At 37.8% G+C, this 14,947-nt stretch overlaps 3 protein-coding genes across 3 annotated transcripts; 2 read left to right on the plus strand and 1 right to left on the minus strand.

Annotated features, from left to right (window-relative positions):
* The first annotated feature begins 3,376 nt into the window (after positions 1–3,376).
* On the plus strand, positions 3,377–4,173 carry LOC115974526 (cyclin-A3-2-like). The gene is made up of 2 exons (XM_031094928.1): positions 3,377–3,694; positions 3,937–4,173. The coding sequence occupies exons 1-2, from the start codon at positions 3,383–3,385 to the stop codon at positions 4,171–4,173; spliced, it is 549 nt and encodes a 182-aa protein (XP_030950788.1). The 5' UTR covers positions 3,377–3,382.
* Positions 4,174–4,749: 576 nt separating this feature from the next.
* Positions 4,750–5,810, plus strand: LOC115978016 (putative cyclin-A3-1). Its single transcript, XM_031100051.1, has 6 exons — positions 4,750–4,833; positions 4,950–5,026; positions 5,151–5,184; positions 5,274–5,423; positions 5,504–5,638; positions 5,739–5,810. The coding sequence occupies exons 1-6, from the start codon at positions 4,750–4,752 to the stop codon at positions 5,808–5,810; spliced, it is 552 nt and encodes a 183-aa protein (XP_030955911.1).
* Positions 5,811–13,791: 7,981 nt separating this feature from the next.
* Positions 13,792–14,895, minus strand: LOC115978025. The gene has a single exon (XM_031100055.1). It carries the CDS (start codon positions 14,893–14,895, stop codon positions 13,792–13,794), a length of 1,104 nt encoding a protein of 367 aa, XP_030955915.1.
* Positions 14,896–14,947: the final 52 nt, after the last annotated feature.

Below are 14,947 nucleotides of genomic sequence, written 5' to 3' on the forward strand. Positions count from 1 at the left end.
TTCTCATCTTTTGGCCATTTAATTTCTTCTATTAAGCCTTATTTACTTTCTTGCAATTGTATTTTCTTTTCACACACCCGCAGGTTGGGTAACTCAATTGCTCGTTTTTTTAGCAAAACATACGAGACCTATTGATGGTTTTTTTTGTGTGGATGAAGGATGTTCCACCACAAGTTGCTGATGTACTTTTAGCCGATTTTGGCTAATTTCAGTTATTTAATTTAGACGCCGGTTTCTCAAAAAAAAAGGGGGGTTAATCAACATCATGCACTAATATTCAACGAAAAAAAGGGTGAGACAATTATTGGTGTCTTGGTTAAGGATTTTTTATTTATTTTATAATTTCTTAATTAAGGTTGAGGTAGTATAAAAATGTGAGATCTTTTCCTTTAAAAAATTGTCATTTTGAAAAAGTAGTAAAAAATGAAAAGAAAAAGAGATCTGTTAAACAATCACATTATAATGAACGGTAAATTTGAGTCTTCAACTATGTAAATAATAAAGCTTTTCCCATCACTACATTAATTTAGCTAAGGCACAAAGTTTATTACCAATAAACTAATCACACACATGCTCTGGTGGTAGTTTAAGTAAGGCACAAAACAGTAGATTGTTGTTTCACATGTGTATTACATTTATGCATGCATGCCAAGTGTGTCCCAAAGTTAATAAAACATTAAAAATTAATAAAATTATATCATTCAAAATTTTTTTTTTCCCACAGGTTTTGTTAAAGAGCAGCAGCTCTTTTAAAATATAAATTTTTTTCATGGGTTGAGTTAAAGACACCTACTAATCCAAGTTATTGGTGACACTAATTGGTGTGTGGATGGAGTGATTAGCAGTATAAGAGTTGTCTCTGTAACTATGGGGTGGAGTCATTTGAGAGGGACAAAGCGCTCTCAAATGAGAGGTAGAAATTGGGTAAAGATTATTAGGTTTTTGTGATTTGTTTTGTTAGGATTTATAATTGATTTGTTATAATTTTTTTTTTCTACTTAGACTGTGTCCAAGGATTTTTTTTTTTTTTTTAATTATCTGAATATGTGAATTGTTTTGTAGATTTTTCCTGTTATCCAGATTTGTAAATTATCCAAATGTTTAGCTGTGTTTTTCTTGATATTTTTAGGACAATTAGACAATGGATGCTTTGATAATTTTTTTTCATTTTTGTTTTCATGGGTTAGCTTGTAAATTGTTTGGGAGAGGTGGGGAGGGGGGGGGGGCAAGTATATTAATTTTAGAGCCAAAAATAAATTTTTTATGCTAACATATATACTGGGGAATTTTTTTTCCAAAGGCTGGGGAGGGGGGGGGGGGGTGCATGGCCCCCTCAGCCCCAAGGTAGTTCCTTCCTTGTTTGTGGCCAATTTAGTGCATATTACCAAATAAGTAGTTTGATTTCGGTTGTTGTACTTTAATGTATCGATGTTACTTGTTTTCTAGTAGTTCTAGCCTCTATTTGTAGCCAAAATTGTAATGTATTTAATTTTACTAGTTATCTTTATTGCATTGAACATCAACATAGTCAATTACTTAATTTAGTATTACATTTCTCCTCGAAGCATGTATTATCGAAATTATTATCGTACATTTATTTTTGTTAAGTGAAAAATGAAAGTAGTTTATGAAACTTATAAGTGTTAGTCCCAAACCATTTAAAATAATGTGATTATTTTTTAATAAAGTATAGTTAATACAATTCTTAAAGCTAAAGCTTATCTAGAAAAATCAATTATCCAAACAATTGAACAAAATAAAGAATTTAGCATTTTGAGAGAGAGAGAGAGAGAGAGAGAGAGAGAGAGAATTAGATAGCAATGTCACACGCAAAAATTTGGCTGCCTTAAAGTATCACATAACATATGGTAAAAATTAGTTTTTATATCTTATAATTCCTATTGAAAATGGAATTCAAGAAAAAAAAAAAAAAAAAACCAAGTCGTCAACTTAGGGTAAAAAATTAAATACAAAATAAAAGGAAAAAGAATATATAAATTACTTTATAGCATTCTTTTGTTAAGGGCTTTAAGAGCATGAAATTTTAGTTTTACAAATTTGATCTTATAGTTAGAACTTTTTAAGAGAGAGAGAGAGAGGAGAGAATGGACTGAATAAACCAAAATGCTATATTAATGTGATTTAATAGAAGCACAATAACAATAAATAATTTGTTTCAGCTTTTAAATATTATTTAGAATATAGATAAAGTTCTTTCGTTGAGGTAAAGTCCTTTCAAACGATAGTGTACCAATTGATATGATGTTTTGTTAGATTGCCACTAAATCCTAAAAGTAGTAAAAACAACCATTTATAAACAAAGTCAAATAAAGCTCTACATCAAGACCCAGTGTTGCAAATTTTAGTTAGATCAATGCTAAAACCAAAAAAAAGAAAAAAAAAAAGAGGTATAATCAAACACATAAAATGGTTAACTTGTAATTTTCATAGTACCATACTAAAAAAAAAAAATTTGAATCCCAAAAATGTTTTCCAAGCAGGGAAAGAAAACAAAAAATGCAAACAATTCTACAACCATTTCATAACTATTTTTTGTAGCATATTGTAATTGGTTATTTGTTATTTTTACATAAATTCATAACTTTTTTTTTCAACCACTCATGATTAGTTACATCAGATAATTGTCAAAATAATTAAATAAGTGTAAAATTGATCGTAACATTAGAATTTTTCAAATACAAAAGGTGAAATAGATAAGGGCTTGTTTGGTAGGCAAGTTCAAACTCACATTTTTATATTTTAAACAACATTACACACATTTCTATACATTTTTTCACTCACACATATTTTAAAAAACTACAAATAACTCAACTCAAACTCCTTTACCAAACACTCTCTTATTTATTTGTTTGGAGAAGCAAAAGGAATTATGGTGCCATTTTCCAGTGCAATAATATAATAGAAATGCACTATGCACAATTGTACACCTTTGGTCAATGGTCATTAAAACTATAGGGAGCGGTTCAATTAAAAACATGGTAAATATAATCAAAAGCCCGCCGAGTCACAAAATTACATTACAGAAACCCGGGAACATAAAAAGTTTGCCTTTAACTTTTGTCATTTTGCTCAAATTCCAAAATTCCCACACAAAATTTTGAACCAACCATAGATAGTTAAAAAAACACAAAAACTTTCAAAACTCAAACAAAAATAAAATTTTTTTCCCACACACGCCTCTATCCCAAAAGCGCGTTTTTGAAAAACAAACAATGGCGCTCATTCTCATTTTCTTTCTCATTACAAAACCCTTCTCTCCTCTCTCACAAACTCACCCCAACTCTCTCTGCACGCACACACTCTCTTTCTTTCTCTTTGTCTAAGCACCTAAGAGCGAAAGAGAGATTCTAAGGTTCCCCAAATGGCAGAGCAAGAGAACTGTGTGCGCATCACTCGCGCAGCCAAAAAGAGAGCCTTGTCTGCAGCTTCAGGCTCACCTAACAAGAAGCGAGTGGTGTTGGGGGAGCTTCCGAACTTGTCAAACGTTGTTGTTCCGGTGAACAACAAGCCTGTAACGAAGACAAAGCCAAAGGCAAAGAAGGCATTAACGACAACGTTAATAAGTACAACAAAGGGTAGTCCCACAAAGGTGGAAATCGATGACAGTTGTGATGATCCCCAACTTTGTGGAGCTTATGCCTCCGACATTGATGACTATCTTCACAAAATGGAGGTAAAGACACAATCTTTTTGGTTCATAAATTGCTTGGGATTTTGTTTTAGCCATTTTGGATTAATGGGTATTTGAATTTGGGGCTAATTTTGAAGATGGGATTTTTTATTTTTATCATATAGATAGAGCTAAAGATTCAATTTTTAGCCATTTTGAACTAATGGGTGTTTGAAATTTGGATTTTTTTGATGTGGGGGTTTGGATTTGGGGCTAATTTTGAAGATGGGTTGGTTTTTTTATAGATGGAGACAAAGAGAAGGCCAGTGCCGAATTACCTTGAGAAGGTTCAGAAGGAAGTTACTGCTAACATGAGAGGGGTTTTGGTGGATTGGTTGGTTGAGGTTGCAGAGGAGTATAAGCTTCTTCCAGACACTTTGTATCTCGCTATTTCATATATTGATAGATTCCTATCTTTGAACGTTGTCCATAAGCAGAAGCTTCAATTGTTGGGTGTTTCTTCAATGCTAATTGCCTCGTAAGCCTCCAAGTCCTTCAAACCTTTTGTTTTGGGCTTAAGATAAGCAATTGTTGTTTTATAAAAATGGGTATATGAGCAATGCTAGTGATGTTATAAATTTTACTTGTTTAATGTTATAAATTGACGTGTTTACTTTTAAACAAATCAAAAAAGTTATTTTTTTTATTACATAGTTTGTGTCATTAATTATAATATTAATCATATCAATTTGTAGATATTGTGTTGTGAAATTGATAGTACTTTTTTTAGATGAGTTTTAATTCCAAGGTATTGTACAATCAGTTGGGATCATGTCTTGTGAAGTGAAGCATAGGTTATTAGTTTGAGTCTCTTATTCCCTTTATAAATAAAAATAATTCTTTGAAATTTATTTGTTGTATTGTTTATGTGCCATCAATCATATAATCTTGCTTATGTTGGTTTGTAAATATTTTATAGTAAAATTGATAATAATTTTAATATTATGGTTTAATCCTAAGGGATGGTACAATTTACTTTGTTAAAAATTACTAATCATAAAGTAGTTTTATAAATATGGGTTTTCTTTGTACTTACAATTATTGGTTTTCCTATTGTGATGAGTAGGAAGTATGAAGAAATTACTGCTCCAGATGTGGGTGATTTTTGTTACATTACGGATAATACATATCCTAAGGAGGAGGTGATTGTCTTTTTTCTTCTTTTACTTAATTGTCATTTTTCTTTCCCATGTGGGTCTAAGTTTTATTGTTGTGCTTTCATTAATAATTTAATATTGGTTTCATTGTGATTGTAAAGGTAGTGAAGATGGAGGCTGATATACTCAAGTCACTAAAGTTTGAAATGGGCAATCCAACAGTAAAGACATTTTTAAGGTAAGGACATGGTCAAGATGCTGTGTATTTTAATTATCCATAAATGAACCAGTGTCACAGTTAAAAACTTAAATGATACATTCAACTGATTATAGTTTTTTTTTTCCCCTGTTTTGGCTTGCAGAAGATTCACCAGCGTTGCTCAAACGAACAACAAAGTAAGCTAAATGTCTTCTTGGCCCTCTTGTAAATGTTCCTAATTTTGAAACGTTTTTGTTATTGACTCGTTGTCTTGTGCCTTCTATAGAGTCCCAATTTGCAGTTAGAGTTCCTATGCTACTATCTTGGGGAGTTAAGTTTGTTAGACTATAATTGTGTGAAATTCTTACCTTCCTTGGTGGCCGCATCAGTTATCTTTCTTGCAAAATTTATCATTCAACCAATGATACGTCCTTGGGTAAGAGCTTGACTTTTGAGACCTGCTAATAGTATGACTTTTTGATTTGAAAGCACTTACAAGTTGTATGCTTTTCACAGTGCGCAACACTGCAACAATATTCTGGATACAAACCAGCTGATTTAAAGGATTGTGTTCTTATCATACATGACTTGTATGTTAGTAGAAAAGGAGGCTCTTTACAAGCCATAAGAGAGAAATACAAGCAGCATAAGGTATTTATGGTTAAACATTTATAACTGAAGTTGATGTAAATTTTCATATAATTCAAAGAGTAGTAATCTAATTTCATAAACATTGTTTTCTTGGAAACAGTTCAAATATGTGGCAAGTATGCCTTCTCATTCAGAAATACCTGCTTCTTACTTTGAAGATCTAAAAGAATGACAGATTGGTATTTGGGTTATTTATGGATAACCAAGTAGAAAAGTTGAATGTGGGATGGAAATGGATGTTTCATTCAGTAGAAGATTTGCTTTCAGTTGTGCTGGTTAATGTTGATTGATGGGAGATTCTGCAAACTACATTATGTGCTGTGAAAGTTGGCAAAATTCTTTTGGATAATTGCTATGGCAGGAGGTTTTAGGATGGACAAATTTCTGGCGAAGAGGGGCAAATAACTTAAACATCAGTTCCACTTGTAAATGGTTATGCACCTCTAGGTTAGTACTACAAATAGTCTTACTTTTGGCTTGTTGTAACTGGCTTGCATTTTGTTCAACATTGATTAATTGAGCTTGTCCATAATCTGCTTTTATGAGTCCATGGTAATTTAGCTATTTCTTTGAATTTTACAAATGGAATGTGATTTTGTGATGCAGAGTACTTTGAGATTAAAGGAAGCTAGAGATGTAGTATGCTATGGAGCAATGTTACTTGAGCTACTATAGTTTTTTAACAGTCTGCTCCAAAATGGACAGCCAGAAAACCCAGAATGTTACAGTGATTGCCTTGTTGGTGCATTAGAGTTGCCACCTCAAACTGGAAAATGTTCCCTTCACCTACCAAAACTCTGATTGAGGAAGCCAAGTATTAATCATGAGCATGAGACATCCCTGGAAACGTGATTTCTGTATGTTTCCATCAGTTAAGGATGGTTGGTTGTGTAAATATCCAGTTGGACAGATAGGCAGTGTGACTGTTGATGAGTGAACTTCAAACTTGGGCACTGATTCAAAATTTTGGGATCCTGCGATCAATTGCTGAAAGAGCATAGAATAAATTTTCCAATACTTGACAGACACCGATTCTTTTTAACCTCCTTCCATGGGGTGTAATTGGCTAATTGTAGAACAAGATTTATAAGTTGACATAATCTTCATTGTCGTAGTAGCAGACTAGCAGCATTATCTCTATGTGATGTCATATTTATTGAATCTTATGGAAAATATATCCATCTTTCAACAACGGATTTGGTTCTAATTCTCCATTAATATCTATCAGGTTAATCTAGCAATTGTGAATTTGCCCATCAATCAACCCAATATATTGAACTCCAGTAGGGTCATGATGGCCTATTTTACAGTCTTCCATCACATTTCCATCTGTTGTCTACGGAGGAAAACACACAAGATTTTGCGTGACACAAAAGAGGGACTTTTGTGTTTTTGGCCGTATGAACCTGTTGTGTATGTATATATGCTCATGTGCAAAGAAAAGACGATGATAAGTTCATAAGACCATAACAGGTAACTAGCGCTACTAACCGGATTTTGTAATAAAAGCAACATTAGCATGGGAAATTAAATGACCAAATTTTGCTTCTAAAAATCTTATGGACTACTTGCTTCTCACTGGTTTGATATTTTGAATTTAGGAAAGAAAAAAAAAAATTGGAGTTGCTAAATTAGTTATATAACCAAAAGAATAAAATTAGGAAAAAGTTGAGATTGAAGAGACCATTTTATTTTAGGGACAAACTTTAGTTACAAAATTAATTGCAAGTTTAGGTTACAAACTTACTTAATATCTTTTTATTAGAGATGAATTTTGACAAATTTATCATTGGATTATATTTTTTTCTTACATCTTCCATACTTGCAAAATTTCAAGAAAATTGAAAATCAATAGCTATGTTATCAATAAAATTTTTAAATTGCAAGTTTTTATAATTTAAAATTATGTATAAAATATAAGTTTATAGATTATATAGTAAATAATATTCAATTGACAAAATTTAACACGTGTATTAAGAGCGTAAAAAACATGTGAGTTTTTAGAACCCTTAAAACACAATTGGATTAACCTAGTTAATTAGCCAAATTATTTACTTAGGTGCGGTTTGGATTGGACTTATTTACGTCTGCGTTTTTCTCCTTCATGTTTCCTCTTTTTTTTTTTTTTTACCTAAAGTTGGTTTCACATGGGGGACAAACCTGCCAGTGGGTTCCATGCACTGTGCACGGGACCCACTAGCACTTGGGACGTCAACATATTGGTCTGAAATGGCACTGTTTGTGGGTCTCGTGTACTGTTCACAGGACCTACAAACATCTTTTTTTACCCAAACTTTAATTAAAAATGGGTCCCACAGTACTATTCACACATTTAAAAATTATTTTGTTACAGTGTTTTCAGTTTTCAATTTTCAGTTTTCAGTTTCAACAAAAATAAGTTGTATCCAAACAGATCCTTAGTCCAAATTTCAAATCTAAGTTATCACAATCAAATAATCATATCATGCATATCAATGGAAATATAAATAACACAATGATATGATGACCCAGGAAACCAAACCGGTAAAAACCTGGGGAGGATTTAACTTAGTTATCCTCAAGATAAACCTGAATCCATTATGAAATAATCGAAATTTTACAATAGGACTTAGACCGCTAACATCCTATTCCTACCCACTAGTAGAAACTTACTAACACGACCACGTACAAGTTTCGAGACCACGGACTTCTTTCTTGGATTCTCCAGCAAGTACAAGCACACCCGCTTGTGTTTCTTTAAGCTTCTTAGTACAGCAACTGAATGATCATCAAGCTCTCAATAAAATCTCTTTCTTGATAATCCTAAGCATGTGTGAAGGCAACCACCTCTAAATCTCATAAGAGATTCACACACAGCAACTAGAGTAACCTCTAAAACATTGCTAGAATTTGCCTTTTACACTTAGGGCAAAACATAAAACCCTAAACGTTTTAATGAGATAGGGTTGAGTTGGAATTCTATAGAAAAATGCTTTCTGCCAGAGATTCGATCGATCGAGCTAGGCCAAAAGTTACTAATACTTCTGCGGCCACTCGATTCCAACTTTACATACAATGCATACACTTTGAGCAAGTCTAAACATGACTAACAATTGTTTTGATCATGGTTTGCCAACATTACACATTAGAGTTCTAAATACATTAGTTCCTAAGTCTTTAGAACCTAACAGAACATACAATTAAACGGTTAAATTTTCAAAATATTTTGTAATATTTATTTTATTGAGTGAGTTTGTAATTTTGTAACTAAATTTTGTCCTTATTTATATATAGTTTTAGTCACATAACTTTTTCAATTGTTATTTAGGGGATTAGATGTTGATGAAGCACAAGCTCGTCAGTAAGAGTGGGCAGATGGAATCCCTTGTTGGTGTGAGTGTATGCTCTATAAGGGTCACCGGTGTGGTGCCTGCCACAACGCCTCCGATGCCAAAGTTAGAATAATGACAAAACAAGATAAAGAACCAAAGTGCTCTCTCAAAGTGTGAGTGTATGTGTGTACCTTCTGTTGACTGTGTGAGGGCTTTATACATGTGGCTTTAGGGGCTAGCCGTTGTGGTTGTTAATGCTTTCCCAAGTAACGCCTCTGGTCCAATAATGGCACTTTTAAGAGGCTCCCAACGGTCTGCCTGGTTGATTTGGTAACTGCCTAAGTCATTGATTGACTGCATTGAATGACTCTCCTGCCTTCGTCAGTGATGATTGTTTTCTTCGTTATTCAGGACGACTTCGTCATGGATGCTTTCTTCGTCATTAGTGTTAGCTTCATCTGTGGGATGTAATCTCGTCATTCCCATCAGTTGCCCCCCAGGTTCTGGGGTCGTCTATGACGTGTCATGACGATCACGGAAGATGAAAAGTTTTCTTGAGCTGTCTGTAACTCTTGGGGTTCTGTTCCGAATTTAATGCTTAGTGGCGGCGCTACACGCAACGTGGCCACGTGGCTCGTGTTGATCCGTGGAATTAATGGTATGACTCTTGGGTTTCCCGCTGGTTTTTCAATCGTTTTTTGGCCTAAGTTTAAAACTTCTCCTCTTCTAATTTCTTTTACTTTTCAGAAAGCAAAACAAAAAAAATACCCAAACGATACTCTGAGCGTTTTTTTTTTCTCGAGACTTCCTTCTTCTTCAAACCATTGTGCTGTGCTTTTGGTGTTTCGCCATTGGAGGTATGTTTTTCCTTACTGGTCCTTTCCTTATATTTTCTTTTTACCTTACTGTAGTGTAGTTTCTGATTCTCTCTTTCCTTTTCTTCCTTTTCTTTTGTCGGTCTTTGATTTTTCTGGGATTTTAGCTTGTATCGTTTTTCTCTACCCTCTGTTTTCTATACTTCCATGGTTGATAGTTTGGAGGTCAGGATAGCTTGTCCATCGATCTCATTTCTTTTTGTGTGCCTAGGAGGGTCTTTGGGTACTTACCCGTTTTTAGAAAATTTTGTTTTTGAGGGCAATTTTCTGAGCGTGGTTTTGGGCGACTTGTTGCCTTTGCTCCGTCAATCGCTTAATTGGTTCGAGAGTTTAGCAAGGAGAGAAGTGATGTCTGAGGTTAGGTCTAGCGATCTCGAGACTGGGTTGTCGTCTAATGGCGACCCAGCGGAAGGGGATACAGCCGTCTCTGGTCCTCGGGAGGTTAGGGATTTTTATGCCCTCAGGGAGTCGTGTGGTTTGGACGCCGAAACTGTGAGTAGGTTCAAGGATAGGTTCTAGTTTCCGGCGCGGGTTCGTGTTCGTCTACCTAAGGACGAAAATAGGGCCTGCCACTTTTTTCCGGGTGAAGTGTGTTTTTATGAGTCAACCTTCTCCTGCGGGCTTAGGCTCCCCGTCCACCCATTCCTGATAGAACTTTTGGCTCATTTTGGTATTGCTCCTGGGCAGCTCATGCCTAACTCGTGGAGGATCGTGATCAACTGTATGCAAATATGGTTGGCCTCCAATGGGGATATGATTAGGATGGGTGAACTCACCTATCTATACCGTTTGAAAGAGTCCAAGGAGTGGGGGTATTATGAGTTAGTCCCTTGGGAGAGAAAGATGAGGATTGTCAAGGGCTTACCTTCGTCCTTCAGGTATTGGAAGTCGCGCTTTTTCTTTGTGTCTGGAGATGACTTCGAGACTCAATCCAGCAGTGATTAGGGTGATATCCCGAGGTTGCTTCGTCGGTGGGGAACCCCGACCTTAGGTGCATCAGTATTTCTCCCCGTCGTTTTAATTTTGCCACCTTTGAGGCTTTAGTATTGCTAACTCCTTTGTTTCTTGTTTGGTACAGTTAAGAGACGGCCTAAGCTTAAGAGCTGGCACAAGGAACGCATTGAAACTGCGATCGGGTACGCTGAGACGATTGAGAACTGGGACGACCTGGTTGACCCCCGGACCCTCGCTTTCTACAACCTTGGTCCTGACCCATCTCCTTACGTTCTTCATCAAATCAGACTTGAGGACAAAAAAAGTAATATTATACTTGTCAGTGCTGATTCTTCTCATGTACACCTAGGATTTCCTGTTAAACGTTTTCCTCTTGCAGAGATGACGAAAAATTTAACAAAGACATGTATGCAAAGATGAGATCCAAAAAGGACAAACCACTGTCCAACCTGGGGAAGAAAACTGTGCGTGTGACCGGGAAGGGCCCTGCCCCCACTCCCCTTAGTTCCGTCCATCCCATAGCTTCTGAGACGACGAGGACGGCCTCTCCAACCACGTCAATAGATGAGATCCCTACTCCTGGCTCCAAAAGGCCACGCGTGACTGGCAAGGAGAAGGAGAAGGCTGATACTCGTTCGTCCACAATATGGGATGACGAAAGGCTGGCCGTGGACAGGGCTCACGAGGTCGTCACTCCAGCGGATTTGAGGGCTCTTTCTGACATGTCATTGAACGAGGTCGCCTATCGTCATGTTCACAAGCTCGTCTAGGTACGGTATTTTCCTTCCTTTTTTTTTTTTTTTTTTTTTTTTTTTTTTTTTCTGACGACTATATGATTTCCTCCAGGTGTTGGGAGAGAGCCTCCATATTACCTCCGAATACCTCACTTAAGAGGCCAAGGTGGCATCTCTAACAACCCAGATGGAGGCTTTGGAGAAAGAGAATTCTGACCTGAAGAAGAACTTAATTGCCTCTATGGACGAGACAACTTCTTTGAAGGAGAAGGTCAAGATACTGGATGACGACCTCAGGGTTGAGCGCAAGTTGACTCAGGAGAAGGATGAGCAGCTTCTTTCAGCCAAAGAGAAACTCGTAACCATTGCTGCCAGATCCGTGGAGGCTTTCCAGACCACTGACGAGTACAATACTGTACTCTTCAGTTGGTACTTCAAAGGGTTCGAGCTTCTCAGGAGGTATCTGGTCAAGCATCCTATTGGGGTTGACATGGGGAGCCTGGACTTGGAGGAGGTGGATAAGGAGATGGCTATGGATGAAGCTACTCAGTCTTCTGCCCCGGATGGTGATGCTCCTGAACCTGCTACTGACGCACCTACCGGTGAAGATGCTGCTGCTGACGCCTGACTTTTTTACTTAGAAAATTTTTCTTTTGTTTATTTTTGTTGGATGCCCGTCCTGTTTTGGGCCTTTTTCTTTTTTTGTAAATCTAATTCCGGAACAATCAATTTTATTTTGAAAACAATGTTTGCAACCCAGTGGTTATGGGTTTTTAATGAAGCATACTTACTTGTTTAACAGATGTTTTGGCTGATTTATACTCGTCCATATTTTTCACTTTGCGATCTATTTATTTGTCAATAATCTGTTACTTGATTGTTTTGACGATCTTGAATGCAGTCTGAGTGTTGTTTTAATTTGTTGCATGGTTCTTCCCTTTTCTCTTTCTTTTTGTGTGAATCCGTCAGACGAGATCTTGTCACTTGCACTTGCTAGAGGGTTGTACCTGTGGTGACTTACATCCGTCAAAGCGAAATCTTGTCATTTAGTCGTTTTATCGCTTTTATAGCCTTTGTAACTTACATCCGTCAAAGCGGAATCTTGTTACTTTAGTATTCTATACCCGTGGGGTTATCGTCAGTAACTTACATCCGTCGAGGCGGAATCTTGTTATTTTAGTGTTTTATACCCGTTGGGATGGTCGTCAGTAACTTACATCCATCGAGGCGGAATCTTGTTACGTTAGTGTTTTATACCCGTTAGGATGGTCGTCAGTAACTTACATCTGCCGGGGCGGAATCTTGTTACTTTAGTGATTTATACCCGTTAGGGTGGTCGTCAGTAACTTACATCCGTCGAGGCGGAATCTTGTTACTTAAGTGTTTCATGGGCCCTATGATTGACTAGAATTGCCTGCACAAAGACATCAGAGGAATAATTCTTTCATTAAATTCAAGAATGAATGCATTAGTCTATTACATTTACTTGTGGTACTTCTTTAAATGCTCAATGTTCCATGGTCGGGGGAGCCTTTGTCCGTCCATGGTTTCCAGGTGGTAACTTCCTTGTCTTGAGTAATGAATGACGCAGTAAGGTCCTTCCAATGTAGGACCCAGCTTTCCTTGAGTAGGGTCTTTAGTTGCTGTGGTGGTCTTGAGCAGGACGAGGTCTCCTATGTCTAGTCGCCTGAATTTAACCCTCTTATTGCAGTACTCGGCCATCTTTTTTTGATACTTCGTCATCTTGCTGGATGCGTTGTCTCTGACTTCGTCCAGAAAGTCTAGGTTGAGTCATAGTTCATCATCATTGAGTCCTTCGCTGAACGTTCCTCGTCTGATGCTTGTTACCCCCACTTCTACTAGGATTACTGCTTCCGTGCCATAGGTAAGCCTGAAGGGTGTCTCTCCTGTCGGGGTTCTGGCTGTGGTTTTGTAAGCCCACAGGACATTAGGTAATTCTTCTGGCCAAGCACCCTTCGCATCGTCCAGCCTGGTCTTGATAATCTTAAGCAGCGTCCGGTTCGTCACTTCCGTCTGTCCGTTTGCCTGGGGGTGCCCCGAGGATGAGAACTGATTCTTGATTCCAAGGTTTGAACAGAATTCTCTGAAGTCTTGGCTGTCGAACTGCCTCCCATTATCTGATATGATCGTCAAGGGAATCCCGAACCTGCAGATTATGTTCTTCCAAACAAAGCTCCGAATTCGAGCCTCAGTAATTGTTGCTAGAGCCTCTGCTTCAACCCACTTTGTGAAATAATCAATAGCAACAAGCAGGAACTTTACCTGACCTTTACCTTGGGGTAGCGGGCCGACGATGTCCATTCCCATTGTGCGAATGGCCATGGGGAAGCTATAGTCGTCAGTCTCTCTGCTGGAGGCCGTTGCACATTCCCGTATCGCTGACACTTGTCGCACCTCTTGACGATCTCAGCAGCGTCTACCTGCATGGTTGGCCAAAAATATCCAGTTCGTACTACCTTGTTCACCAGGGATCTGGGGCCAGCGTGGTCGCCGCAAATTCCTCCGTGGATTTCTTCCAGGATGTATCTAGCTTCTTCTTCATCGACACACTTCAAGTAAGGCATAGAGAAGCCTCTCTTGTATAAGGCGTCATTAAGGATTGTGAACCTAGCCGCCCTCTTCTTGATCTTTTTAGCTTCCTCCGTGCTCTGAGGGAGGTGCCCGTTCTGAAGGTAGGATATTATGGGTGTCATCCAGCTGTCTGTGCTCTGGATGGTGAATGTTGCAATTTCTTCAATGCTGGGGTGTTTTTGGACCTCCATTGCCAGATCTGTGCTAATCTCCCCTTCTGATGACGCTAGTTTCGAGATTTCGTCAGCCCCTATATTCTGACTCCTTGGGATTTGCACGAACTCCACTACATCGAACTCCTTGGTCAGATGTTTCGTCAGCTTGAGGTATTTCTGCATCCTTTCTTCCTTTGCTTCGTACTCTCCCCTAATCTGCCCGATCACCAGCTTTGAATCACTTTGAATCAACAAGTTTTTAGCACCAAGTGCCTTTCCAAGCCTCAGTCCCGTCAGTATCCCCTCGTATTCAGGTTCGTTGTTGGTGGCCGGGAATTTTAGTTGGACCCCATATTTCAGCACTTCTCCGTCAGGGGTGGTTATGATGACCCCTACTCCCCCCTTCCTCTGAGCTGACGAACCATCAGTTTGTATTGTCCATTTATCTTCCTCGTCGGTAATCCTGTCTTCGTCTAGAAGAGTGAACTCTACGATGAAGTCCGCCAGAGCTTGCGCCTTGATAGCCGTTCTGGGACGGTACTCGATGTCAGATTGACTAAGTTCAATCGCCCACTGGACCATTCTTCCTGCTGCTTCGGGCTTGTTCATTGATTTCTTAATTAGTTGGTCCGTCATTACAAGAATGGGATTTGCCTGGAAGTATTGCCTTAGCTTGCGCGAGGTTACT

The sequence above is a fragment of the Quercus lobata genome, chromosome 2, assembly GCF_001633185.2.
Source record: "Quercus lobata isolate SW786 chromosome 2, ValleyOak3.0 Primary Assembly, whole genome shotgun sequence".
Taxonomy (NCBI): Eukaryota; Viridiplantae; Streptophyta; class Magnoliopsida; order Fagales; family Fagaceae; genus Quercus; species Quercus lobata.